This window comes from Cyprinus carpio, unplaced genomic scaffold (assembly GCF_018340385.1).
Source record: "Cyprinus carpio isolate SPL01 unplaced genomic scaffold, ASM1834038v1 S000006632, whole genome shotgun sequence".
NCBI classification, from domain to species: Eukaryota; Metazoa; Chordata; class Actinopteri; order Cypriniformes; family Cyprinidae; genus Cyprinus; species Cyprinus carpio.
In genome coordinates this window covers 1-26121 of record NW_024879262.1, presented here as the reverse complement: position 1 = coordinate 26121, position 26121 = coordinate 1, and the positions used below count along the sequence as shown (strand labels likewise).

Sequence of the window (26121 nt, the reverse complement as noted above, 5' to 3'; positions counted from 1 at the left end):
TTCAAATTTGCTTTATTCTAGATGTTTTCCACATAATTTACATTATTATACAAAATACTCTATTTCGCAATGTATTATTCATAGACACAGCAGACATTAAATAATGCAGCAAGCCAACATTAAATTCTAAGCATTGTTTTCTGAAATTATAGACATTTCATCAACACATGTTTGCATATTAATTTAGCATGCATATCACACAATGGAAAAATGCATATCATAATGTATTCACAACTTACCACCAATATGAATAAATGTGTCAGTATTTTGCCATTAATTATGTCTGAACAGAACCCGGTTTTATTTTCACAAATATAAATTATTTCAGCCAAACTGAACTAGAGAAAAATAAAAAAATAAATAAAACCGATTCCAGTCTCTGATGAGCAAAGAGCTCTAGTTTTACTGGGCAAGAGCTTCTGAGATCCTCACTGATCTCTTCTTTCTGTGTTCAGTCCTTCTCTACTATCAGAAATTGCCATTTCTCTGCTACTCAAGTCCTGCAAATTCAGCATTGTCAACTCCCCCAGTTCCATCTCACTGTCTTCTGGTGGATGGGACGCAAAATCCCCTTCGACTTTCTCCATGTCCTCTTCTGGCTTAAGCCCTATAGTGTCAGGGATGATCTCCACCTCGATATCGGAAGAATCCTCGCTCTCCTTGAACCAAACGGTCTTGTGACCGTCATCCTTCCTCCTCTCTTTAGCCAGAATGGATTTTACTTTATGCTTATTCACCTTTCCTCTGGTTTGGACGGCAGGACTATGGTGAGAATGGTTGGTATGCGTCTGGAGTCCACAGGAGCTGCAGTGCCTCTGTCTCTCGCGAGGTATCACTCGCACCCTCGCTGCTTGAACTGAATCCAGTCTCCTTTCTCTCAGTTCAGCTCGCCTGGATCTGGATCTCCCTGTGTCCCCTTCATTCAAGAAACCATCATTGGTGAACTGCATGCTATCTCTTGGACTTGGCCTGTTAGGAGGCTGAGTAAACTTCAAGCATGGCCCTAAACACTGAATGAGGGCAGAGGGTTAATCTCACAATTTCATGTGCTGTATTTTACCTGCTGTAGTACATGATTACGGCGTTCTTATGAAACTTTATCTTAAGCGTCATTTCTTTTACAAAGTGGACACTCAGAGCTGGACTCACTGAGCTTTGATGAGAAGATGCTGACCTCAGAGTTGAATGCATCAGGATTCCCCTTCTTGACACGGGATATCAGATAGCCAATCACAATGAGGCAGAGCACCAGTAACGCAGCCATTACAAAGCCCAGCAAAGCCATGTCTCCTGCACGGTACCCCTCGTCGGGCGACTGGTCCCCCACTGCTGAGATGGCAGAGTGTAAATAGAAAATTAGACAGGCAACATGCAGAAAAAATATTAGAACCTTAAAGGATTAGTTTACTTACCAGAATACAAATCTCCTGATAATTTACTCACTCCCATGTCATCCAAGATGCTCATCTCTTTCTTTCTTCTTTCAGTCGAAAAGAAATTAAGGTTTTTGAGGAAAACATTCCAGGATTTTCCCATATAGTGGACTTCAATGGGACTCAATGGGCTGAAGGTCCAAATTGCAGTTTCAGTGCAGCTTCAAAGGGCTCTACACGTTTCCAGCCGAGGAATAAGGGTCTTATCTTGTGAAATGATCGGCCATTTTTTTAAAGGGCATTTGATTTTCTTTGCATGTTCGCTTTGTAAACACTGGGTCGGTACTTCCGCCTACATCACACGTTACCTTTCCAACATGACTACGTAATGCTTGAAGTTGAGCTAGTGCAAGACGAGCATTTGTGGTTAAAAAGTATATCAATTTAAAATGTATTTATTTATTTATTTAACAGATAATTTAGCTAGATAACACCCTTATTCCTCAGCTGGGATCGTGCAGAGCCCTTTGAAGCTGCATTGAAACTGCAGTTTGGACCTTCAACCCATTGGCTCCCAAACTTACTATATGGAGAAAAGGCCTGGAATGTTTTCCTCAAAAACCTTAATTTCTTTTTGACTGAGAAAAGAAATAAATTAACATCTTGGATGGCATGGGTGTGAGTAAATTATCAGGAAATTTTTATTCTGAAAGTGAACTAATCCTTTAACACTTAATCAAGGGGTGTTTAATCCTGTTCCTAAAATGCCATCTTCCAGCAAAGTTGAACTCTAGCCCCAGCTAATCACACTTGAACCAGCTCACCAAGTTCTTCAGGATCACTAGAAACCTCCAGGCCAGTGTGTTGGAGCTGGTTGTAGCTAAACTCTGCAGGAAAGTGACCATGCAGAAGCAGAATTGGACACCCCTGGGTTAAACTGTATAGGAAACTTTTATTTGTAGTATAACTTACATGGTACTACAATCACAGAGAGAGTAGTTGTTCCTGCCTCACCAGTAGACACATCCACTGCCCGCAGCTGATGACAAAAGAAATAATTTTCAGTCACACTTTATGAAGTACTTAAATTAATATTTGTAGTTACGCTGTTAGCATTACCCCTAACCATAACGCAAACTTTACCCAAAAAGAACACTAACCCCTATAATCTTAACCCTAACCCTTATTCCTAAACCTAACCATACCCAGTTAGCAGTAGATGTGGGAATTTTTCAGAACAACAAGAATGGAGTTGAATTGAATGTTGACATCTAGTAGTGAAGGCTAATATAAAGTGTGACTGAATTTTCAAATTCAGACTTAGGTTTTGAAGATTTTAGCCTTAAGACTGACAGCAGTGTCTTCAGTAACAAAGTCTCTTGGACCTACTTTATATTATGCATTTTTTTACTGCTATATACAAACTTTAAACTAATCATTTGATGCAATGCACTTACTGTGTACATACTTACATTGTACTTTTAATTATTTCAATACCAACATGCAAAAAACTGTATCTGTAATTAATTTCTGTAGTTACACTAAAATTATCTTTACCTATTAACCCACCCTTAAACCTACCCATACAGGAAAAAACTATTTCAGTCTCTCCACTTAGAAATGTAATGTTTAATTCAGTGTTACTTGCTGTTTCTTTGTAATTATTTGTGAAATGTACTGTAAATTTTTGAATGATAATTGTTTAAAAGAAAGTTGTGTACCATTTTTTAAAGTGTAATAAGATGCCCATATAAAGTGAGACATGTATAAAAAACAAACACAAACTAATAACTAAAAAAAAAAAAACTGATGTGACAGGATAAAATAAGTTATAAAAGCTTTGGTAAATGCTGTGGCTGCAAAGAACAACAGGATTGTTGTTGTGTAGCTCTGCCTTCATTCAAATCTCATAGATCCAAAATCCCTCTTCATCTTTATTTTAAAGGGGTCATATGATTTTTCCTTTCTCTTTGGAGTGTTACAAGCTCTTGGTGCATAAAGAAGATCTGTAAAGTTGCAAAGACTAAAGTCTCAAATCCAAAGAGATGTTCTTTATAAAAGTTAAGAGTCAACCACACCCCCTAAAACGGCTCATTCTAACATGCCCCCACATGTCTACGTCATGATGTGGGAAGATTTGCATAACGCCGCCCAAATGTTCACGCAAAGAAAGAAGGCGTAACTCTGTTGCCGCCGCTGCCATGTTGTGGAGTCGCTGTGTGTTTGGTGTATGGAAATTTAAAGAAATCCACGTGGTGACAGGTATTCTGAGAAAAAGTCCACGTATTTAAATTAAACCCAAGTGTTGTTGAGAGAGTCATGTACTCAAAATGTGTTCTATTCATAATGATAAGTTTCATTTCAAAAGTTAAAAATTAATATTTCATGGTAATGATCTGTCTCATATATATATTAACAGGTTTCATTTTTATATTCAAAAAATGTTTTTGATAAACTTTATGATATATTTCATATGTAATTTCACAGTATTTCTAACTGCGTAGTCAGCTGAGTCTGTTTTGCATATGAAGTTGAACTGCACGTATTGTTCTTTTGTATCAGTATTTCTTAGAATTATCAGTATGATACTTTGAATCTAAAAGAGGAAGAACTCCAAAATCGAGACATTGACTAGACTATTTTTAAAGGTCAGGTGTTATTAGTGATAGCCAGATGACGACTTATGTCTGGAACAACAGTATATAAGATAGACTCTGCAAAATAGAGGGGGGTTTGACTTTCTGAGACTCTGGTCTCTCTATCTTTTCAGCTCACTTCCTCTTCTTTGGCTTCACTCGACAACTCTTAGACTCAGACTTAGAACTCTTACAGGTTTTTATTCAAATTCAGATACCTTGAAATTCAGATACTTTGATACTCTGATACTTTGATATTTTAATATTTTAATACTTAATATGTTGGTACTTTTGATTCGAACAGAATAATTGTTTATGTTTTAATTACAATTGTATTAATGTTTTGATTAATACTGGTTGGGTTCAATCCATCATAAATGGATTGTTATTAAAATGTACTAACATTGGATTTACATTTTCAATATTTGAAGTTTGTTATTATTATCCAGAACTTTATTTCCAAGTTATGATTTGTGGTTTCTGTTCTCTATATTCTTTTTAATAAATTTACATATTATTACACCTTGACCGTCTGAATTGGATTAAATTTTTCATCAGTGTTTCGTTGTGAAAGCGAAACTACTTTGTTTGGCCTTCCAAAAGAGGACACAACTAGAAATCAGTGGTTAAGTTGTATTTATAACACTGTTCCAGAACAGTTGAACCCAAATATTCAGATGTGTGCAGTGCATTTTATGGAGGATGAGGACTGTTTCCTGAACCAGTATCCTGCAATGCGTCTGTGGCACAATGGCTGTTTCTATAAAGTTTGGCAGTTCAAACTACGCAAAGACAGTCTGGCGCTTCTGACTCACAGCCTGTATGTTTTTTTTTTTTATATTTAAATATAAATGCTGATGATTCAAACACAAGTTTTGAGCAGTAGAGTAGGCTTGTTGTTTCTAAGATCACAAAAGCAGACATGGTTTTATGTTTACGCAGCCATGATACGCAACGTAATGCGTAAAAAGACAGTATAAGTCATTATAATCAGTAATTATGTCCCCACTGGAAGCAGCAAATGCCTTGTTTGTAATGTGTTTTATTGTTTTTTTTTTGTCTAGTGATCGCGAACGAATCGTTCTATTTAACCGGATCTTCTTAGTGAACCAGTCAAATCAGTTCCACCAAATCGAACTGAATCGTTTGAAATGGTGGGTATGAGTCTCCAGTACGCACTAATCCACAAACTTACTTAAGTTATCAGTTTTTATAAACATGCCTTACACTCCCTCTGATGCGAAATAAACCAATATCCCAAGTTATTCACTTACTCCTAACACTACACTGCTAAAAGAGAACTGATGATGGGATGTGCACGAGCAGAGCAGCTGGACTGAGTCTCGTGCTGCTGCTGGTCTGGGAGATGGCATAGTATGTTAAGGGTCGTAACATTTCCGTCACATGCTCGAGGCAATCGGCCAATCACCATGCACTGGATAGCTGGCCAATCAGCATACACCTCGCTTTTTCAGAGCGATGAGCTTTGTAAAAATATACGCGTTTCAGAAAGAGCGGGCACAGAGGAGAAACAATAATGTACATTTTATGGAAAATAATGTGTTTTTTGAACCTTACTTGCCTGCACAGCAAAGGAATCAGTCCGAACGGCTTTCTTCAAAAGTATAAACCCATCTGTTGTGATATTAACATAGCTGCTATATTGCACTTCATATCTTACGTCAGGATTGATTCCCTGAAAAATAAAGGGAGAAATTGGCAATCTCTTATTGATCTTTGATCAATCTCTTTGTTGGTCCCTCCCTGAAAAAAAAAAAAAAAAAAAAAAAAAAAAAAAAACATTTCTCTCAAACAAATATTATCCCCAAATCTAACCACTAACTAGCTTTAAAATTAGAGGGGAGTGATAAATTGGTATGAATGTTGCTTAAGCCCCCAACCCAGTCCTAACATCAACCCTAAACCTAAAAACCTTTCCAAAAACAAAAAGGATGTTGCTCTAGGGTCACTGTCATGGGTAAATCAAAACTACAATGTCTTTTCTCTGCATATACTGTAATTTTAAAATTAAATCACTAACTGATGGAATTAAATGAAGTTTTAAAAACTTACACTCGCCCGCAAATCTTCATCCCTTGCTCTGACCTCTGATGGGTTCTGTTTGGATATCCTGTCCCTTAGGACCATGTTTTCAGGCCCTGAAGTACTGTAAACATACCCTTCATATCGTTCCTTCTCAAACCTTGGAGCATTTCTGCTTTTTTTCATTACATCAATAGTCACTGAAGTGGTGGCAAACTGATCTCTATTTAATACCTGGGAAGCCTGGGAAGGACAGAAGGTCGATTGATATTATTATCAAAATTAAGCAGTGAAAATTGTATTTGCTCTCAGGTCCAACCAGATATCATGAGGATGGATATGTCACAAAACTCTTCATAATATGCACAAGAAACTCACCAAAACTAAGAGTGATATTGGGCCAGCTATATCTGCTGGTTTCAGCATGGATATGTTTCCAGATTTCTCATCAATCTGAAATATGGTGTCGTCATTTTCCTAGGTAATTACAGAAATGATTGTGCCGTTCATGTTGAAACATTGAGTGTGTAGGAGCAACAGTTATGTGAGGAAAAATGCTTTAATACCTCGAACAATTTTATAGCTTATCTCTTCATTTCTGCTTTTATCTCCATCTCTGGCATACACTGGTCCTGGCTGAAATTGCAAGGCTCCATCCTGGAAACATCAATTTAGTATGTATAATTTCAAAACACACCATTGCATTTATTAAAAGAATAGTTCACCACAAAATTTTAATTTGCTTAAAATTTTCTTAGACCCTCAGGCCATCCAAGACTTAAATGAGTTTGTTTGTTCATGAGAACAGATTTGGAGATATTTAAAATTATGTCACTTGCTTACCGTTGGAATGGTGCCGTCAGAATGAGAGTTCAAACAGCTGATAAAAACATCACAATGACCCACAAGACTTCAACCCATCAGTTAAAATATTGTGAAGCAAAAAAGCTGTCTGTTTATAAGAAACAAATCCGTCATTAGGGTGTTTTAACTGTAAACTGTCTCTTACAGTATGGCCATATTATTTGCATATTTCTCCCCTGATTCAAACTGGAGAAAGCAATATTATGGATAGAGGACCAAAGCCCAAAGCAATGACAAAAATGTTGTATTGATAGATTTATGATAAACATGCAGCTTTTCACTTCACAAAATGTGAATTGATGAACTGGAGTTCGTTGATTACTTTTTTTATCAGCTGCTTGGACTTTCTTTCTGATGGCACCCATTCACTACAGAGGATCCACTGGTTAGCAAGTGATGTACTGCTAAATTTCTTCTAATCTGTTCTGACAAAAAAACAAACTCATCTGCATCTTGGATAGCCTAAGGGTAAGCAAATATTCAGCAAAATTAAATTTTGGGGTGAACTATTTCCATGGTCATAATATGAATGAAAATGTACTTGTTTCTCTGTTAGGTTCACCCTGCCCTTGTAGCCCAGGCTCAGGCAGAGTTTGGCATTACCACTGCTTACTCTGTACATGGTTGAAACCAGGGAGGGACGGTTATCAATGTCTATAATATTGACGATGATGGTTGCTGAAGCTGTGAAAGAGAGTTCACCCGGTTGTGATGGAGGTAGAGTATCCTGTTAGAGTCAAGAATTGTTTGTTTTTTACGTGAGATCAGGAGAGAATTTCTGAAATGATCACATTCAAATGAAACATTTTTACATACCTGCAAAATACAAGATCAGTTTCACCTGTTGGATGACATCGTAATCTAAAATCTTGTTCACAAGGATACTTGGTATGTACATGGTCTCGAGTCTGAAGTACCTATTCTGTAAAGAAATGTTTATATTAAAGGAATAGTTCAAGCAAATATGCGAACAATGTCATTTACTCACATTTTTTTTTCAAACCAATAACTCACAGAGTATTGGATTTCAGTTGTTTTATTGAAAGTCCATTCACTTAAAACGTTGATGCTTCAAAAAGTTAATATTGATTTTATCCATGTGAATTAAGTGGTTTAAAACAAGACTTCTGACGAGATGAGGTTGCAGCTTGCAAGCATGCTTGTTTGAGCTTGCATTTGTCATATTTGATGTGTTCTATGTGTGTTGATTAATGTTTATATATGAGTAAAAGCCTAAATTATTCACCTTATATGTTCATCATAAAAAGGGATTGTGTCTATTCAAAAGACATGAACTAAACAATTAAATTCATATGGATTATGTTTTGGATAAATACCTTTCAATGCAAGGACAGGAACTTCTCAGATTTCATTACAATTATTTTAGTTTGTCTTTTTGAAGATGCACAAAATATTATGGGTTTTGGAACAAACGTGAGGGTAAGAAACTGATGACTGTGTTTTTATTTCTGGGTGAACTATCCCATTAATTTTCAGTCAGATCTTTACAAAAAGCTAGCGCATGACTTCAGACAGCACAGTTGTCATGTTTATGATGTTTTTACAATATTTTTTTTTTTCCTTTTTGGAGTTTCACAGCCTCTGGCCCCTGGTAGTTTAATTGTATGGGGAAAAAAAACAACTTGAACTTTCTGCTCATCTTCTCTTGTTGTGGTCTACAGAACAAGCTCATATGGGTTTGGAATAACAGGAGGATGAGAGAATGATGACTGACTTATTTTGGGGTAAACAATTCCTAAAGTAACTGAAATTATCTTCTCATTAGAGAAAAGGAATTGATTACTCACCACAGTTGGTTCCATAGAATAATACAGAACCTCAGAATCATCATCTATTGCTTCAATCAGGGCAATGCTGCTATTAACTGGTGTAAGCTGTGCAATACACACAAAATGCAACATTAGAATGGCATTAGAATGGACTAGAATGGCAGCATCCTCACTTTGATAGTAGATATAAAAAATGATGAGCAAGTTGTCTGACTTCACTTACTATGTATGTAATCATGATTTTGCCAAGAAGAGCATGTACCTGTATCAACAATTAATGCTGAATAACAAAATGCTGAATAACAATATGGTCTCACCTCATTTATGTTAAGTGTATATTCGCTCTTGTCAAATGATGGAGGGTTGTCATTGATATTCACAACACGAACAATCACAGTCAGAGTGATCTGTAGATAAAATGTACAAATGAATATGAAATGGCAAAAATGAAAAAAAAAAAAAAAAAACCTACTATTAATCCTTGATATAAAAGTGATCACCAAACAGACTGGTGTCATTGGATGTCATTACATTAGATAACATTATCAAGTGGGCTCTCCAAACAAATGATAAATTCTAGAGCTTATCTCACACCAGTCTCCCCTAGCCTGTTCTGAGTCATTCTTTCAATTTATTTTAATCAGATGGTTTCAGGTTTAATAAGATGGAATTTTAGTGAATATATGAAGTCAATTTCTCTCAGGTTCCCTCAGGTGTCCTAATGCAGCAACCACAGATGTAGTTCATCATTGAAAATATATATTGTGATTGATTGATTGTCTTCATCCTGTGCAGTATTTACATTATTTTGTCAATTAAAAACTTTAACATTTATTTTTGACACATGGGTTCATATTTTATCTAGTATTAAGACTTTTTTGCTTTGCATTCATCTGCATGGAATCCATAATTGTAATTGTAGTTCTGAGAAACTTACACTTCTGTAGCCAGTTTTATTACATCGGATCTGGACAGTTAGTTCTTCAGGACCTGAAAGTGTCTGGAAAACAGTTTAATATCACCTGAAGTTAGGATTAACTTTTGTGAGCTTTCGTTGTGAATTTTCATAACTAGTCCAGTGTTAAACCAAGTCAAGTTAAACCAAAGTCAAATCAGTTTAAGATGGTCAAGCTGGTATTTGGAAGATGGTAGCTGGTATGTTGCCGGGTCCAGTTTTGGTCTACCACCATGTTTAAACCAGGTCCTATGTCTGGTAGTGCGGCCTTGATTAACTAAATCATCTTGGATCAATACTGACCATGAATGACCAGCTAGAAACCATGTAAACATAACTAACATCTGAAGCTGGTTTTAGCTGGATTTTCTTGTTACTCAAATTGGCACAAGAAAATGGGAAGTCATGAAATAAACATACTTCAAAGTCCAGGCCTTTCTTTGCTATCAGTTCTGAACCTCTCAGACTGAAGGCATTCCCAGGATTCTCTGTGAGATTCAGCGTTACATCCTTTGTTGTTGTGTTAATATGGACAACGACTGTGTCAGCGGTGTTATTCTCTTTAATTGCTACAGGCTCTGGGGGGATGGTACAAACTGTGGAAAGAAAACAAATATTACCATTCTTAGCATATTATAGCAGATATAACAAAAATGTGTGTTTTGTCATATAATACAAATATTTTTTTGTTGAAATTCATATTTTACAGTTAATACATTAATACGATATCTTTGTTGTCTGTATTTGTAAATGTGTATGCACAGATACTGTATGTGATACTCAATTTTAGCATGTCAATTTAGCTTTCTGAATCAGATTCTAATATGTTAATATTTTAAAATAAATTAAATTGACTATTTTAATTTGCTTTTATTTATTCTAGAACTGTGTGAACATATCAATATTTTAAAGTCATAATGCTGTTTTTGAAATTGTACTAAAAAGTTTTTGTAGCACATTCAAGTTTTTTGAGGGGCAGTTCATTTTTCTGTGATGACACAATATTTGTAGGAAAGCATTTTGAGCAACTAAATATATTGTTTTTTGAAGCTCTAGATTCCGGGCCGTTTGTAGACAATGAAAACAGACATGGCGTCTTTTTTTTATTTTTCCACTGACTGAGCTGAAATTACTTGCATCATAAAAAATACCCAAAGAGAGAGACTGGCCACGTCGTACCGACACAATAGCATTGCTGACAATAGTTTTAGCAGATCTAAAAACTGAAACAAGAGTTACTTACTTTTCTCAGCAAAGCAGAATTTTGTGAAAGGATAATGCAAATAAACAGCCAAAGATGGTAGTTATGGATTTACGCTTAAATATCATGTCCATTTCCCAGTTTCTGATGCATACAAATAAGTATGGAGGACTATGAGACCGTGGCACCAGCTGGTACTTCTTCACATAAAGCACTGACTGTGCTGACCGATGAGTGGGAGTTGACTCCAGTCGCAATGTTTGTGACTTCATCTTACGGTCATATATTGCCTAAAGAGCTTGCCAGCAGTGGACTTCTCCCTCCCACCCAAATACTTGCATCTGTTTTTCAGGGGTCATTTTGTATTATTGGAAGCACTGCGGGATGGGAGGCTGTGAGAAATCTGATAATGTGAAATATATTAAAATTACTTTGTCAGTCTAACCAGATGAATAAATGAAAACTTTAATGCAGCACTGGATCTATTAAAAGTGAAATTACAAAATAAATGTGGTGAGAAATAATAATTAAAAAAAAGTTATTTAATTAGTTAATCTGTCACTACTTGAATCATTGATCAGCGCTTTAGTTTTATACTAATAATGAGATACCAACCAAATATTTAGACAGTTACTGTATTGCAGCTGTTCAAAAAGCTGTTCCAAATTTTTAAATAATAATAAAGTTATGAAAACTAAAGTATGAGATAAAAAAATAAAAATCCTGGGATCTGTATCCAGAATTGAAGAAGTTTAGACACAATTCATATTTGTCTATGAATTCAAGAATATTTTATGATAAGCATTATTTTTATTTATTAATAAATATATTAATAATGATTCCATGGAAACCATGAAATGGTGAGCATACTTTTAAAAACATTATAAAAAAAGAGACAAGAATGAATGAATGATTAAATGACTGACTGACTGAATGAATAATCTTACTTATTCCAAACTTTGGACTGAAAGTGTTATTCATATTTTATGAATAGGAGACAACATACATTGGTACTCTTATTAAATTTTCTGCATAATACACTCAAATGTTTTCATTTCATATTCTATGATGTGTGAAAGTATTGGCCAGGGTGTCTTCTCAAGACTTATGTAATATTTTGTGCCACTGATCAGCTCTGACCAAGTCTGTGAACGAGAGGAAGAACACACCCTCGTTATGCAGTGTGCTATTTATTTTAGCATATTTGTTGATACTTAATTTCCTTCAAAATATTTTCCTTCCTCTCAGCCAATCAGAGCTCTTCTCTGCCACACGCGACCATGACATCAGCTGGTATAATACATGTTTGGAGACAAACAAGAAGAAGCCCCTCTTCCACCCCACTGCTTCTCTGTGTGGGAACAACGAGAACACAGTGTCACATGAAGCAGACACATTGTGCAGCCATGTAGCTGTGTGCTGCTGTCATGGATTCATGGAGCAGGCCTTGAACAGCTAAGCTGTAGGCTGCATTGTTTTGTAAGGTTTTTGAAAGAAATACCGGCCAATATAATGCTTCTTTCAAAACAATTCCACCCTCTTTCTACTTTATAAAAGATATGGTGACTAAGTCAAACTCACTCAAACTTCCCACCGAAACTCCCTCAGACCCAGTCGCAAGCACTTATTATGCCAAACCCCTTTTTTATAGCTTCAAATAACTAACTAAAAGTTAACTTGAGCACACATCAGTGTTATAAGAACTACCTAATATACAGGAAACCATCTTTTGGAAAAATGTATTTGAAGTGTAATTTGATTTTCTAGTTTAGCTCACGTCATGTCCCATTCATTTACATGGAGAGAGCAGGGTTTATGACCTATACGATTAAAGCAGTAATATGTGCTTTATAAGTAATAAACAGCCATTGCGCTAGTAATATGCATGATAATAAGCAGGGTTTATGACCTATACTGCAGGCAAAGAGTATAGAAGCCTCAGATTTAGGCCCTAGCTTGGTCCTAGCCCAAGACACTCAGGCCCTAAGGCCGGCCGGGGTCCGACAGCTAATCAAAATTACTGGCCAGAGCCCGACCCAAGCCAGTCTTTTTCCCCTTCTCCCAAAACGGCTTATACTACAGTTTCAGCTATTAAAATAATTCAGTTTTGAATGTAAGGGCAAACTGATTATGTTTTGTTTCGCTTTATTTTTTAATAAGGTAATTTAGAAAAAAATTGTTTGTTAAATATAAGTTATTTTTTTTTAAGTAAGCGGTCAGCGGCAGACAGTGAGCTGATCATAGCCTATGTCTGATCAATTTAGCCTTCTCAAATCAGAATTGTGGTTAGGTTGTCTAACTCCACCCGTTACATCCAATGAGAGGAAGCTGGACATCAAGCTCCACCCACTGGCTCTGCAGCCTTTTCACCTGTTGCAAAGCCCTCCTGATGATCATTTTACTGCAAGATTTTCTTTCACCAGCAGAGGTCAGTGTTGTGCAGGTTTGAAGTATTAAGTGAGTTGACTAAAGTAGACTTGTAATACCTGGCGGAAGCTTGAGCATTCTCATTTAAGAAGAACTCAGCTGGACCATGTGGAAGAAGTAACAAGTAAACTGAAGCTGTCATCTTTGTTTAAGCCATCACAGAACATTCTTAGCATTAATTTTCGCAGGGTTCTGTGTTCCACAGATTTGAACATGACATAGGGTTCTATGTTCCTAGGGTTAGGCTAACATAGGGTTAACTCTGAGAAAATACTGAAAGTAGAGCAGATTGAATCAGAGTATCTTGATTGAAATGATACAAGTTATTATAACAAATGACATATAGGATTCAGATAATGGGATTAGGTGTTATGAGTACCAGTTTATGTGGGTGTAAAAGGAAATGAGATAGGAGACTGAAGTGCAAAGAAAGAGATATAAGAAAAGAGACAAAGGCCTAACTACACATAAATGTTAAATATAAGACTGAAATTTAGTTACAGTTAGATTTAGGTTTTATGGAATTCAAAGAAATGTAGTGTTCGGTAGAATTAGTTCGGCAAGGAAGAGAGAAACACGACACTGGGTATTTTGAATTGTGAATTTTGGGTTACCTTTTGATGTTCCCTTGCAGTAACTTTGCAGCTACACATCAACTGACTCTTATTAGGTCACACTTTAGTTTGGGGACCAATTCTCACTATTTATTAACTATGACTTTCACCACAATAAACTCATAATTTGCTGCATATTAACAGTAAGGTGTTAAGTTTAGGCATAGGGTAGGATTAAGGGATCTAAAATATGGTCATTCAGAATAAGGCATTTGTATGTGCTTTACATGTAATAGCAGTCAATGTTCTAGTAATCTGCATGCTAATAAGCAACTAGTTAATAGTGAAAATTGGTACTTAAAATAAAATAAAGTGTTACTGTGTATTACTAGAGTACTAGTAAACTGTCAGGTTACACTAAGGGTTAGGGTTATGGCTAGTAGAATAAGTTGACATGTACTTGCATGTACTAGTCGAATGTCTGTAAGGGGACCATCAAAATAGAGCCTACTATTAATAAAGGGTAGTTGACATGTATTTGCAAAGTTACAAATTGTGCAGCATTTAAAATTTTGTCTCTTGCTTCCTCACCCCTCAGTGCATTAGCAATGCTGTTTTGCTAATGTTGGTAACTCCTGTAGAGATTATGATAGAATGTACAGTAATCATAACCTGCCAAATTGGCTAGTGAGTTGATATCGTTAACTGCTATGGTTGAATTTCACATTTAACAGGTGTTAATTTCAAACCATGATTATGATAATCTGGAATGTGTGTAATTTAATGTTTCTTGCAAAACAGTTTAAATCAGAATATGTTGATGTTTTAAATGGCTTTCTACCCAGACTGTGTAGTGACAACATCTGTCGTGTTCATAAATGAAAGACTGCAGGCCCATTGAACGTGTTGCCAGTTGCTAGCCCCACTCTCTTAAAGAGCCCCATAACAAACACATAATAATCACACCACAACATCTACCATCAGAGGCTAACTGTGAATGCTAGCGAAGATGAGCTGAGTAGATGTAAAGTGGAGCATTTGAAGTTTAATATGGACGAGCATAATTAAGGAGCATGTAAGATTTATGCATTTTCAGGAATCTGCCAATGCTTATTTTAGAAATACTGTGATCAGTTGCAGTCTTGGGGAATGCAAAGTGCTTAAAAATACAAATACCAACAATGTGTTAATCTTCTCAAAACAGCATGCTCCATTTCACAAGTCCTTCTGTAGAAAAGATAAGGATAAAGGATAAATCCCATTTTCTCCCAATCCATGCCAACTTGGCTTGACAACTAGGACAGGGTTTGACCAAACAGGTTTTAGCATTGATGTAACAAATTCTTGCTATTTTAAAGTAACTGGATGTATGTAATGTGTTGTCAAGATAAGCTGTAAAAATACTGGTTGGCAGCATTAATCAAAACAAGCCCTGAGTTAACCATTGGAGGAAATAGAGTTTATGAGCATTTTAGCAACTGAAATAGTTCAGTATACAATCAGTAGTGAATTAATTTAATGTATGTTATGATGTATGTTATGTCACATAATCTGCTAAATGACTTAACGCAGTGGTCTCAAACTCAATTCCTGGAGGGCCACAACTCTTCACAGTTTAGCTTCAACCAGCTCCAAATCACACCTGCTTGGAAGATTCTAGTTATCCTTGATAACAAGTCCTTGATAAGCTGGATCCAGTGTATTTGATTAGGGTTGGAGCTACGCTGTGCAGAGCCGTGGCCCTCAAGGAATTGAGTTTGAGACCAATGACTTAACGGGATACCAGTAACAAAAAACAGATATTATTTGAAAGCGCAATGAAGTAGTGACAGATATAAAGCAAAAATCTCCTTTCATTGCATTCATGCATTTATACAAGTAGGCCTATTCGACAGTTCGCACCAGCACACCTAGGAAAAGCACACAAGAGAGTCATTTTGAAACATCAAGACAAATAAATTTGACTTGATCACAATACTTTCTTTACTGAGGTAAATATCTGACAGTATTATACAGCCTAGAATGTGCGCAAAGAGCACTCCCTCTATAATCACTAAAAGCTGTCACTCACTTCAGTTCATTGTGATCTGATGACATTCCTTTAATAAGCCCTGCATAAACAATCACTCAACAAATTCAGGTATACATAGTATCTAAACTATGCTATAATTTAAATACCCCAGATCTTCCAGAACTCAGCACTTAAAGACTGCATTTTTAGCGGTGATTCTAACTTAAACACTTCTGGTCATTGAGTTCAAGAAATCAACAGATATGTCTGTGACTGGCTACATTGCTCAATGCTGCAAATATGTTTTGCCAATATCAGATGGGGCCCCCTGATTCCCCAAGGGCCCTAAGCGGCCACTTACCTTGCTTATATTTTAAGTACGCCCATGCTCCTACATATGTCACCAGAGAGAAGTATGTCATTTTTACAAAAAGACCTGGATATGACATTGAACTGTTACCCTAAAGTGTCACTTGGGCATAAGCAGACTGTACAAAAATGTATGAATTTGTACAAATTCATACAAATAAGTCACCACTTTGAGAATTACAATCTCAGTTTTGTGGTCACTTGTTCTTAGAAATTCACCTGCAATCTTTGTTAGCACTCAGTATTTTTAAACATTAGGCTACCATAACTAGTCGTAATTATTTTTACTCCTGAATTTGCACAGTTGAAACACAACATAGTTTTCAGATAATGGACAGCGAACGTCTATCCATAATCAAAGCTTTAGCAGGGGTTTTCAGAAAGAGATTAAGTAAATAATGGTTTAGTTTTCAATGTGTTCAGTGATTTCATAAGATTTTAATTGTCTACTATGTTGCATTTGTCAGCTGAATACGTCATTGAGGCTGGCTCGCTTCAGAAAAGTAAACATTATAGCTGAAAGTATAAGCAAATTTACAATAATTTATGCCTCATGATGAACAACAAATCAATCTTATAAGGGGTACTTTTCTGAATTGAGTCAACCTCATTGAAGTATACAGCCAAGAAATTATAAAAATGTACTTAAAAATGAGACCGCTATGAAGCACAATTAATATAGACAACTTTAATGGTCATTTTTGAAATTTGACAGACATGGTCACAATGAACCATTGTTGTATGATTCTTTAAATTCCAATTTTTGTTTCACAAATAATAATAATAATTGAACTATATCTTTAATATCTCAATTTCTTCTCCTAAACTGTAATTTAGCTTAAGTTTCATACTTCTGGTCTAGTTTCATAAGAGATCATAAGTGAGAATTGAGTTTTCTGCACTATTAAATACCAACCACTAAACCTTTTTCTTTTTAACTTTGTGATCTTTGTTTATCTGCACCCTACCTCACATAAACATTTCAGGAAACGGTAATTAAAATCTAAGAGACATAAATCTCCAACATATCACAACAATAAAAAGTATTTGTTGTCATTTCTTCTAGGAAATAACCAACCATCATCTTCACAAAAAAAACAAGCTCTTATTACATTCAAAAGTTCTAAGGATTGTCTTGAAATAAAGCTTTGGACAACTTTGCTTTGGTAAATGTAACTCACATGATGTCAAATAGTCACACATGTGCTACATTGTTTATACAATGAGCTCCACATAAGTGCAATACTCCCAACTAAGCCTTATGTAAACCTGCTTAATGTTCGCTTTAGTTTGACCCACAAGCCATCCTGCAAAAAAGGAGAGGTCAGAGAGGGTTTGAGATTAACTTTCACTGTGGTAGTTGTACAGTGTACAAAAAAAATGTTGTGGTTCATTTTTTGTAGTGGTGTTTCTCAGAGTCTGTTTATGAAGTAGCTACTACTGGAGAAGTGTAACCAGTGAAAACGTCCTGTTTTAGGTCACCTGCTGTTTTTAGAACACAGTTTTGATCTTAAATTCACGTTAAGAAAATGTCTTGCCTTGCTGAATTGCTGGCATACTTTTTTGTCTTTCCTCATTTCAAATGAAAGGAAAGGACACAAAGTGAGCATGGTTTCATATGGCAAAGACAAAGACTACTAGGAGTCTAAAGACACCTAAAAACAATCTTTGCAATGAAAACAAATGTCCAGTGCTCTATCTTTCCTATGAGCTAAATTAAGCAGGTTGCAGTATTTATTTCTTAGATTTAAGGATCAAAATCTGGGTCATGATTTATTTATGACTGAATAAATCTGTAGGCCTTTCTTTTGCTTATTGCTGTGCAGTATTGAACACACTGACAGTTTTCATGATTATGAGAGAGCTATAATCATAAGCGAAAGCAAACATAAATGTATATATATTATAATATGTATATTAGCTTAAAAAAACCTTTTGAATCTTGAGAATTTCTATTGCTAGTCTGGGTTTGGGTGAAGGTTACATTGTCTGGTCAGAACAATGATGTCTCGCTCAGATAATCCAAAATGTCTTTATTGAATGTGCATAGATGTGTGGTTGGTGTGATGCACGCACATGCACAATTGATAAAAACTACTCTGATTTGGATTAATACTGTTTAAGGAGAACACATTCTACAGTCACCCCCAAATTCCCAGTGTGAATTTGTCAATATTAATCTTTGCTAGTTAGGGAGAGGGGGCAAACAAATAATCCTGGTTACAGGTCGAGAGTAAGTCTTGACTTTGATCTGTATTTCTGCAGATCTAATTCTTTGGTTGGACCTAAAAAAGACCTAAACAATTCTCCCTACAGGCCAAAGACAACCAGGAAGTTGCTAGTCCACGATCATGCGGTTACTATGTCACAGTCTATAAGTTGGCTTCTTCAGTCTTCCATTTCTGTCTGATCTGGAGATTAGTAGTGCCGAATAAAGTGCTTCCAGAAGTGGTCAGCCAAGACCTGGCTATGTCTCCATCTCCTACAGCTTAGGAGTTTAGAGTCCTTATATACCACTTGTAAGAAAGATGTTAGGAGTCACTGGATCTGGATCAGCAATGTCCGAAGAGGTGTAGCCAATGAGCTTGGAGTTTAGGATGCCCTCTATCTCTATGAAGACAGTTCTTAGTACTTCTTCTGTAACTGTCTAGGTGCCAATGGTGACTCGAAGTGCATCCTTTAAGGAGCGTATTTCTCTCTCCCAACATCCACCGAAATGGGGTACACACACTCTAAAAACTGCTGGGTTGAAAACAACCCAATTTGGGTTATTTTGGCAACCCAGCGCTGGGCCAAAAAGGGACAAACTGTGATGAATAATGAGAGGATGCAAGATGCAAGTAAACAAGTTTAATTATAATGGTGGTCAGAGTAAAGACACAGGCCGGGGACAAACACTCAGGTGGTGGTGGTGAAGCAGGGACGAGATGGCGATCCGGTGGTGGTGCGGTGAAGAGCGTGAAGAGAACCCCAGGAACCGTTGAACATCCAGACGACACGAGGAACTGACGAAATCCAAACGACACGAAGAACTGACAAAATCCAATGGAGAATGGGGCTTGACGAGACACAAGAACAGGACGCACACCAGGGAACAACCACAACGATCTGACAACATGAGAGGGTATTTACTGACATATAAAGGGAGGTGAAATCAACGACAGCTGGTGACACTAATCAACACAATGAGTAACCAACACCCACACAATTACACTCACACAGACACCTCAGTGTGAGACAGCCGATTCATGAAACGTGACAGTACCCCTCCCCCTAGGAACGCCTCCTGGCGTTCCCCAACAACCTTACCTGTTGATTGTAATCATCGATAAGGGAGTGATCCAGAATGTCCCTAGCAGGAACCCAACTTCTCTCCTCCGGACCGTAACCCTCCCAGTCCACCAAGTACTGAAATCCGCGTCCTCTCCGTCTTGAGTCCAGAATGCGGTTTACCAAATACGTGGGTTCCCCATCTACGAGTCGCGGCGGTGGGGGGGAACCGGGGCATGCGGATTAATGGGAGAATAAAACACGGGCTTGATTTTAGACACATGGAAGGCGGGGTGAACTCTCCTGTACGCCGGAGGAAGTTTGAGTCGGACTGCCACCGGACTAATAATCTTGGTGACAGGAAACGGGCCAATGAATTTGGGAGCTAACTTGTTAGACACGGAGCGGAGAGGAATATTCTTAGTAGAAAGCCACACTTTTTGACCCACGACGTAAACGGGAGGCTTTGACTGGTGGCGATCGGCCTTGGCCTTCATGCGCCCCCCTGCTTGGAGTAGAGTCTCACGGGCTCTAGTCCAAGTACGGCGGCACCTCTGGATGAATGCGTGAGCGGAGGGGACCGCGACTTCAGATTCCAGACTAGGAAAAATTGGTGGCTGGTAACCTAAACTACACTTAAATGGCGAGAGAGGCCCGTGGATGACACTGGCAACGAATTGTGGGCGTACTCCACCATAGAAGAGCTGTTGGCTCCAGGAGGACGGATTCTTGGCAACCAGACATCGCAACATTCTCTCAAGGTCCTGATTGGCTCGCTCAGACTGACCGTTGCTCTGGGGATGATAGCCCGAGGACAGACTGACCGTGGCCCCCAGTAATTTACAAAATTCTTGCCAAAATTTGGATACGAATTGGGAACCCCTGTCAGAGACAGAGAGAATGTAATTCCCCTCAAGCATACGCTGGCACAAGTGGTTTCCATTCTATCTTGCGGTAAGTCACCCATTCTTTGTTCTTCTGCAGGCCTTCTATACTTTCTGCACTTAACACATTTAAAGATGTGTGATGAGACCACCCCGCTACATCCCAGGATCCACCATCCATTAGCTCGCAGTTCGTTCATTGTCATTCCACGTCCTTGATGATGTACCTTTTCGTGAAAGTACTTAATAAGTAAAGCTGACATATGACTATTCTTGGGAAGTATTACTGGATGCTTGACGTATGGGTGCAACGTAGATTGACTTAGGCGTCCTCCAACCCTCAGGATACCTTCTTTGTCTAAGAATGGATTTAACTTGTATAGCCTGCTCTTTTTGGTCTTGGAAACTACTTTCTTTAGCTTCAAACTCTTTATCTCATCCGAAAATGCTTCCTTTTGAACCAGCTTGATGATAAAAAGTTCTGCTTCTTTCCTTTCTTCCAGGCTCATACTTTCTTTGGTTGGTTTCTTCACATCTTTGAATTCTTTGATTTTATGTTTCAGTCTAGCAACTGCCTTTACAACTCTTAACCAGTCAGAGAATTTCTGTAGGTGATCCAATAATGATCTGCTCTCCTTTGCAGCAGTGTTAAACACAACCTTACGAATTTCAGGATCATCTTGCTTAATTTCTCCCAACTTACATTCTCTTTCGGGTAGTTCCGTTTGCCAAAGAAACTTTGGTCCGGTGAACCAATTTGAGGTTTTAAGTTGCTCTGCTGTCAAACCTCGAGAGGCATGATCCGCTGGATTGTTCTCTGAGGCAACATAAGCCCATTGTTCAGGCTTTGTACTGGATCTAATTCTCTGAATACGATTGGCTACGAACACATGAAATCGTCTGGCGTCATTGTTTATATAGCCAAGAACGACTGTAGAATCGGTCCAAAAGAACTCCTTTAGATCTTGAATTTCTAGCTCATTCCGAAGCATATCACTTGTTTGTACTGCAACAACTGCTGCTGTAAGTTCTAGCCTTGGTATAGTTGTAACTTTGGTTGGTGAAACTCTTGCTTTCCCCATTACCAAACAGCAATGAACTTTATTAGACTTGTTAATTGCTCGCAGGTAAGTACATTCACCATATCCAGTGACACTTGCGTCCGCAAAATGGTGGAGCTCATACATTATGGCCTCACCAAAATTTGAAGGTAAGAAGTCTCTCTTGATTTCCATTTCAACTAGATTGGGTAAATTTCTGATCCAGGACTCCCACCGAGGTCTCAAGTTCTCTGGAACTTCCTCATCCCAACTAACCTTCTCTTTGCACATTTGCTGGAGTATTTGTTTACCCAAAAGAACAAATGGTGCCATAAACCCTAGGGGGTCATACACAGAGGCCACGATAGAAAGCACACCTCTTCTTGTTAAAGGATTGGATTTTACTTGAACTCTGAATTTAAAAGAGTCAGATGTAATGCACCACTCTACTCCAAGAGCTCTTTCCATTTGAGGTAAACTCAAAGCCATATCCAGATCTTTGACTGTGGCACGTTCTTTTTCTGGGATGGTTGCCATCACTCTTTCACTGTTAGAAACAAACTTATGGAGTCTTAACCTGCCAGTGAAGCAAATTTCTCTTGATTCTTTGATAAGCTGGATGGCTTCCGTCTCAGTTTGGACACTTATTAAACCATCATCTACATAGAAATTTCTTTGAATGAAGCGTATAGTATCTTCACTATACTGGCCATGTCCTTGAGTTGCCAGATGTTTCAAACCAAAGTTAGAACAACCAGGAGACGAGGCAGCTCCAAACAAGTGAACTCCCATTCTGTAGACTGATGGTGTGATCTCCAAATTTACATTCTCCCAACATAAAAATCGCAGGTAATCTTGATCCTCCTTTTTCACATGAAACTGGTGGAACATTCTTTCTATGTCACACATGATTGCAATGGGACCTTTTCGGAAATGGCATAGGACCCCTAACAATGCATTGGTTAAGTCAGGACCTGTAAGCAGATGGTCGTTAAGGGATGTGTCCTGAAACTTGGCAGAACAGTCAAATACTACACGTATTTTCCCTGGTTTTTGTGGATGATAAACTCCATGATGTGGAATATACCAAACTGGACTGTTGTCAATCTCTTCTTCAGAAACCTTCTCTGCATCACCACGTGAAATTATGTCATCCATGAATTTTACATAGTCCTCATAATACCGCTGATCTTTCTTGAATCTCTTTTCAAGACCTTTCAGACGGTGTATTGCACATATCTGGTTATTAGGAAGGTTTGGTTTTTCTCTTTTGAATGGTAACGGCATTTCATAATGACCATTGCTCTTTTGTGTGATATTTTCTCTCAAAATCGACAAGAACTTGAGATCTTCTTGGGACACAGGATCAGTCTTTCCAGCTCTTTCGGAGAAGTCTGATTCAAGGACTTTTATTATATCTGAAGGACCCATTTCTTTTACTTTAATTCGACTCACATAGTGTACTTCAGTTTTAAGACTGACAGGAAAATCTATACCTGGTGTCACTTGCCTTACTACTATGCGATGGCTGGTTCCAATAGCGTCGCCATAGTCTACATAAGGATTCCCATGACCAACAATATTCCATCCAAGGTCAGTACGCTGAGCATAAGGCTGATGGTCTTGGCCAAAAACTACTTCTCTTGGAAGGAGCGCTTGTGAGCAGTTATATCCAATGAGCACACCTACTTCACAATCCTGGAGAGGTGCTATCTCGTCTTGAAGGTGATTTAAATGAGACCAAGCCTTTGCGGTTTCATTTGTTGGTATGTGAGTTCTGTTGGCTGGAATAAACTCCCTAGTGTAGACTGGTGGTAAAGAGATCCTTTTACCAGAATAAAAACCTCTTACTTGTAGGTCTTTTACTTTTTGAGAGCTTACAACTGTGGTCCTTGAAGTCATAGTAGAGAGCTTGAGCTTAACTTGTTCTTTGCTTGCATCTAATGCTTCAGCCACTTCATTCAAAATAAATGTTGTATCGCTTTGAGAGTCTAAAAGGGCATAAACAAGAACTTCCTGTGCAGGTTGAGTCATGGATGAAATCCAGACAGGAATTGCTGCTGTTTGCGTGTTAGTCTCATTAAGAATTACTCTATTTGAAGTAACAACTGTAGCTATTTCTTTAAGTTGTGTTAGAGGTCTTTCTTGGTGCCTTTCTTGACTTGTTCTTAACTTGGCTTGTGGTAATTTTTGGTTTTCTTTAAATCGCTCCTCATGCAGAGAGGTTGGATGCATCTTGTGGCACACATCACAGACACTCCTACTCTTACAATTCTTTGAGAAATGACCAGGCTTAAGACAACCAAAGCATAACTTTTCAGCTTGAACAAATTTAATTCTGTCTGAAACTGATTTCTCCATAAGCTTCCTGCATTTGTGCAAAATGTGTCCGGTCTTCTGACAAAAAATACATATTATGACAGTTTTTTCACTGGTACTTGTAGTTAGGGTCTTCAAAAATCTTTGACGTTTTTGAAACTTTGGATTTTCAACCTCACCTAGTTTAAGTGCTTGTAAGGATGTAACAGGATTACAGGCGATTTTCACCTCTCTCATCAAAAACCTGACAAACTGGCTGAAGGAGGGAAATTGGTTAGTCTCCTCTTCTACTTCAATAACCTTATGATTCCATCTCACTACTAGCCATTCCGGTAATTTTGAAAGAATCTTCCTGTTCTCATTACAATCATTCAAAATTTCCAATGCCTTGATGTGAACCATGGCAGCCTCACAACTACGAAGAAAATCTACAAATTCTCTAAGCTCAAAACTGTCTCTAGAGCCCATCTTAGGCCACGCTTGGAGCTTATCTCTATATGATTTTGCAATTGTGAATGGATTCCCATATCTCTCCTCTAAAATTTCCCATGCGGCAGCATAAGCAGATTCAGTTCCAAATAAGAAATATCCATCGAGTGCTTTCTTAACTTGGCCACTTACATACCTACGAAGGTAGTAGATCTTCTCTTTATCTTGAATGTTATTCTGGTCAATCAGTGTTTCGAAGGAAAGTTTCCAGTCACTGTATTTTAATGGATCCCCACTGAATACTGATGGTTCAGGAACTGAATTCTATTTGCATTTAAAGCACCTACCAGCACCCTCACGAGATCTGCTGTGCTTTCATTTGAGGAGGAGGTGGTCACAGCTTTTGGTGTAGGAGTTGTTTTCAGGAAGTCTTTCTGATCTTCTATGACCTCCTCTTGGTCATACACCTTCATTCTCGCACGTGCTGCCTTAACACTTTTCACTGCTTCCAAATGTTGTATTTTCCTCCGTTTTTCCTCAAGAGTCTTTTGTAGAGCTCCATGTTCTTCTTCCATTTGAGCTTTAATTTTTGCTTCATCTTCCTCTCGCTTTATTCTATGTTTCAACTCTTCAGCTTCTTGATCTAAACGACGTTTTGCAGCCGCTGCCTCTTGATCAGCTATCTTCTTTTTAACTTGAGCTTCTAAGAGCTGAATTTCCAGTTGTTCTTTATTTTGTTCTTCTAACACTTCCAGAACAGCCTGGCTTGCAGCAGCATCCGCAGCAGCATCTTGTCGCTTCACTGAAGACGACCTACTTGAACCCTCTGAGGCACCTTTCAAAATAGAAGAAACAGAGCATGACTTACTAGACTTAAAGAGAGAGCCTGCTTCCGGCCAGTCTTCCTTTCCTCCTTCTGGAGTCCCTCCTTGCAATCGACTTGAGGCTCTGGATACAATAAAGTTAGAAACCTCCACACACAAATCCACTCTTCGACGTGTTTCTTGCTCAGGAGTTGAAATTTTACGTAGCTCATCATAAACACGCTGGACATCTGCTGAAAGACCTACCACATCACCAATGATATCATTGAGCAGATCATCAGATAGAGTCTCTGTTGGTTGTGATAACGTCCGCTTAGAAGATTTGACATATGTTTTCCATTTGTTATAAAAATAAGTAAACCGTTGTTGAAGTGATTTAATTTTTGCAACTTGCATTTCTCTACCCTTCTCTGTAATAGTTATTTTCCTTTTACTTCGTCTTGACTGTTGTTCATCTTCTTGCTGTGCTTCAACACCCGCTTGACTTATTTCAAGTTGTGCTTGAGAATCTGCACTATCCTTAACACTGCCCCTTACAGGAACTGTGGGCTCCTTTGGCTCTAACATTTGAGCAACTACAATAACCCAAATTCATAGGTAGAAAATATGCATAAATTACATCTAAACCAATATTGGTCATTGTTGCTCAAAGGTAAATGTCACTAACATGCAATCAATTTAAGGCTTAAACACTCAAATGTGGATTAATAACCTTCAGTAACAACACTGCATGGGATAGTAAATGTGCAAGATAACCTTTCAACTCAAATAGTGTTTTTAAACACTCAATATAAACATCTCAAACCCTTGAAAAGATTGATATCAATCAACCAATAGCATTTACAATACACTTCTCATTTAGAAATCTAGAAAATTCAATAAAACCTTTAAATATATAAATTGCAATCTTGAAGTAAATGTGAGCAAACAAATTAAACGCTTATCACACACACGTTGCAAATGCACAACCTTACAATGAAAATTCTCTGGGAACCGTTACAACCGCTCTTCTTAGGCAACTTTTAAATACTTAAACTCTTAATAACTTAGTCCATTGTTCTTTGTACTAGTGTTGTGTGCATCTTCTTAAGTCTATGTGTGTGTGTATGCAGTTTGCTCATCTGTTAGTCCT

General features: G+C 37.7%; 1 protein-coding gene and 1 long non-coding RNA gene across 2 annotated transcripts; both read right to left on the bottom strand.

Annotated features, from left to right (window-relative positions):
* LOC122144288 lies at positions 1–5985 on the bottom strand. Its single transcript, XM_042755081.1, has 5 exons — positions 5980–5985; positions 5592–5744; positions 2346–2412; positions 1175–1329; positions 1–1010 (listed from the first exon to the last, which is right to left on the bottom strand). Exons 1-5 carry the CDS (start codon positions 5983–5985, stop codon positions 429–431), a joined length of 963 nt encoding a protein of 320 aa, XP_042611015.1. The 3' UTR covers positions 1–428.
* A 1754-nt stretch (positions 5986–7739) lies between these two features.
* Positions 7740–11251, bottom strand: LOC109085580. The gene is made up of 6 exons (XR_006159638.1): positions 10905–11251; positions 10082–10257; positions 9644–9706; positions 9024–9113; positions 8725–8811; positions 7740–7838 (listed from the first exon to the last, which is right to left on the bottom strand). It is a non-coding gene; the product is annotated as an uncharacterized LOC109085580 (long non-coding RNA).
* Between the last annotated feature and the right edge of the window lie 14870 nt (positions 11252–26121).

What these genes read in the sequence shown, in the direction of transcription:
- LOC122144288 (XM_042755081.1), bottom strand. An exon ending in CTGATTCCTTTGCTGTGCAG is followed by an intron (nt 2,413 to 5,591) that starts GCAAGTAAGGTT and finishes TTTTGTCATCAG; the next exon opens with CTGCGGGCAGTGGATGTGTC. An exon ending in CTGATGCATTCAACTCTGAG is followed by an intron (nt 1,011 to 1,174) that starts GTCAGCATCTTC and finishes GCCCTCATTCAG; the next exon opens with TGTTTAGGGCCATGCTTGAA.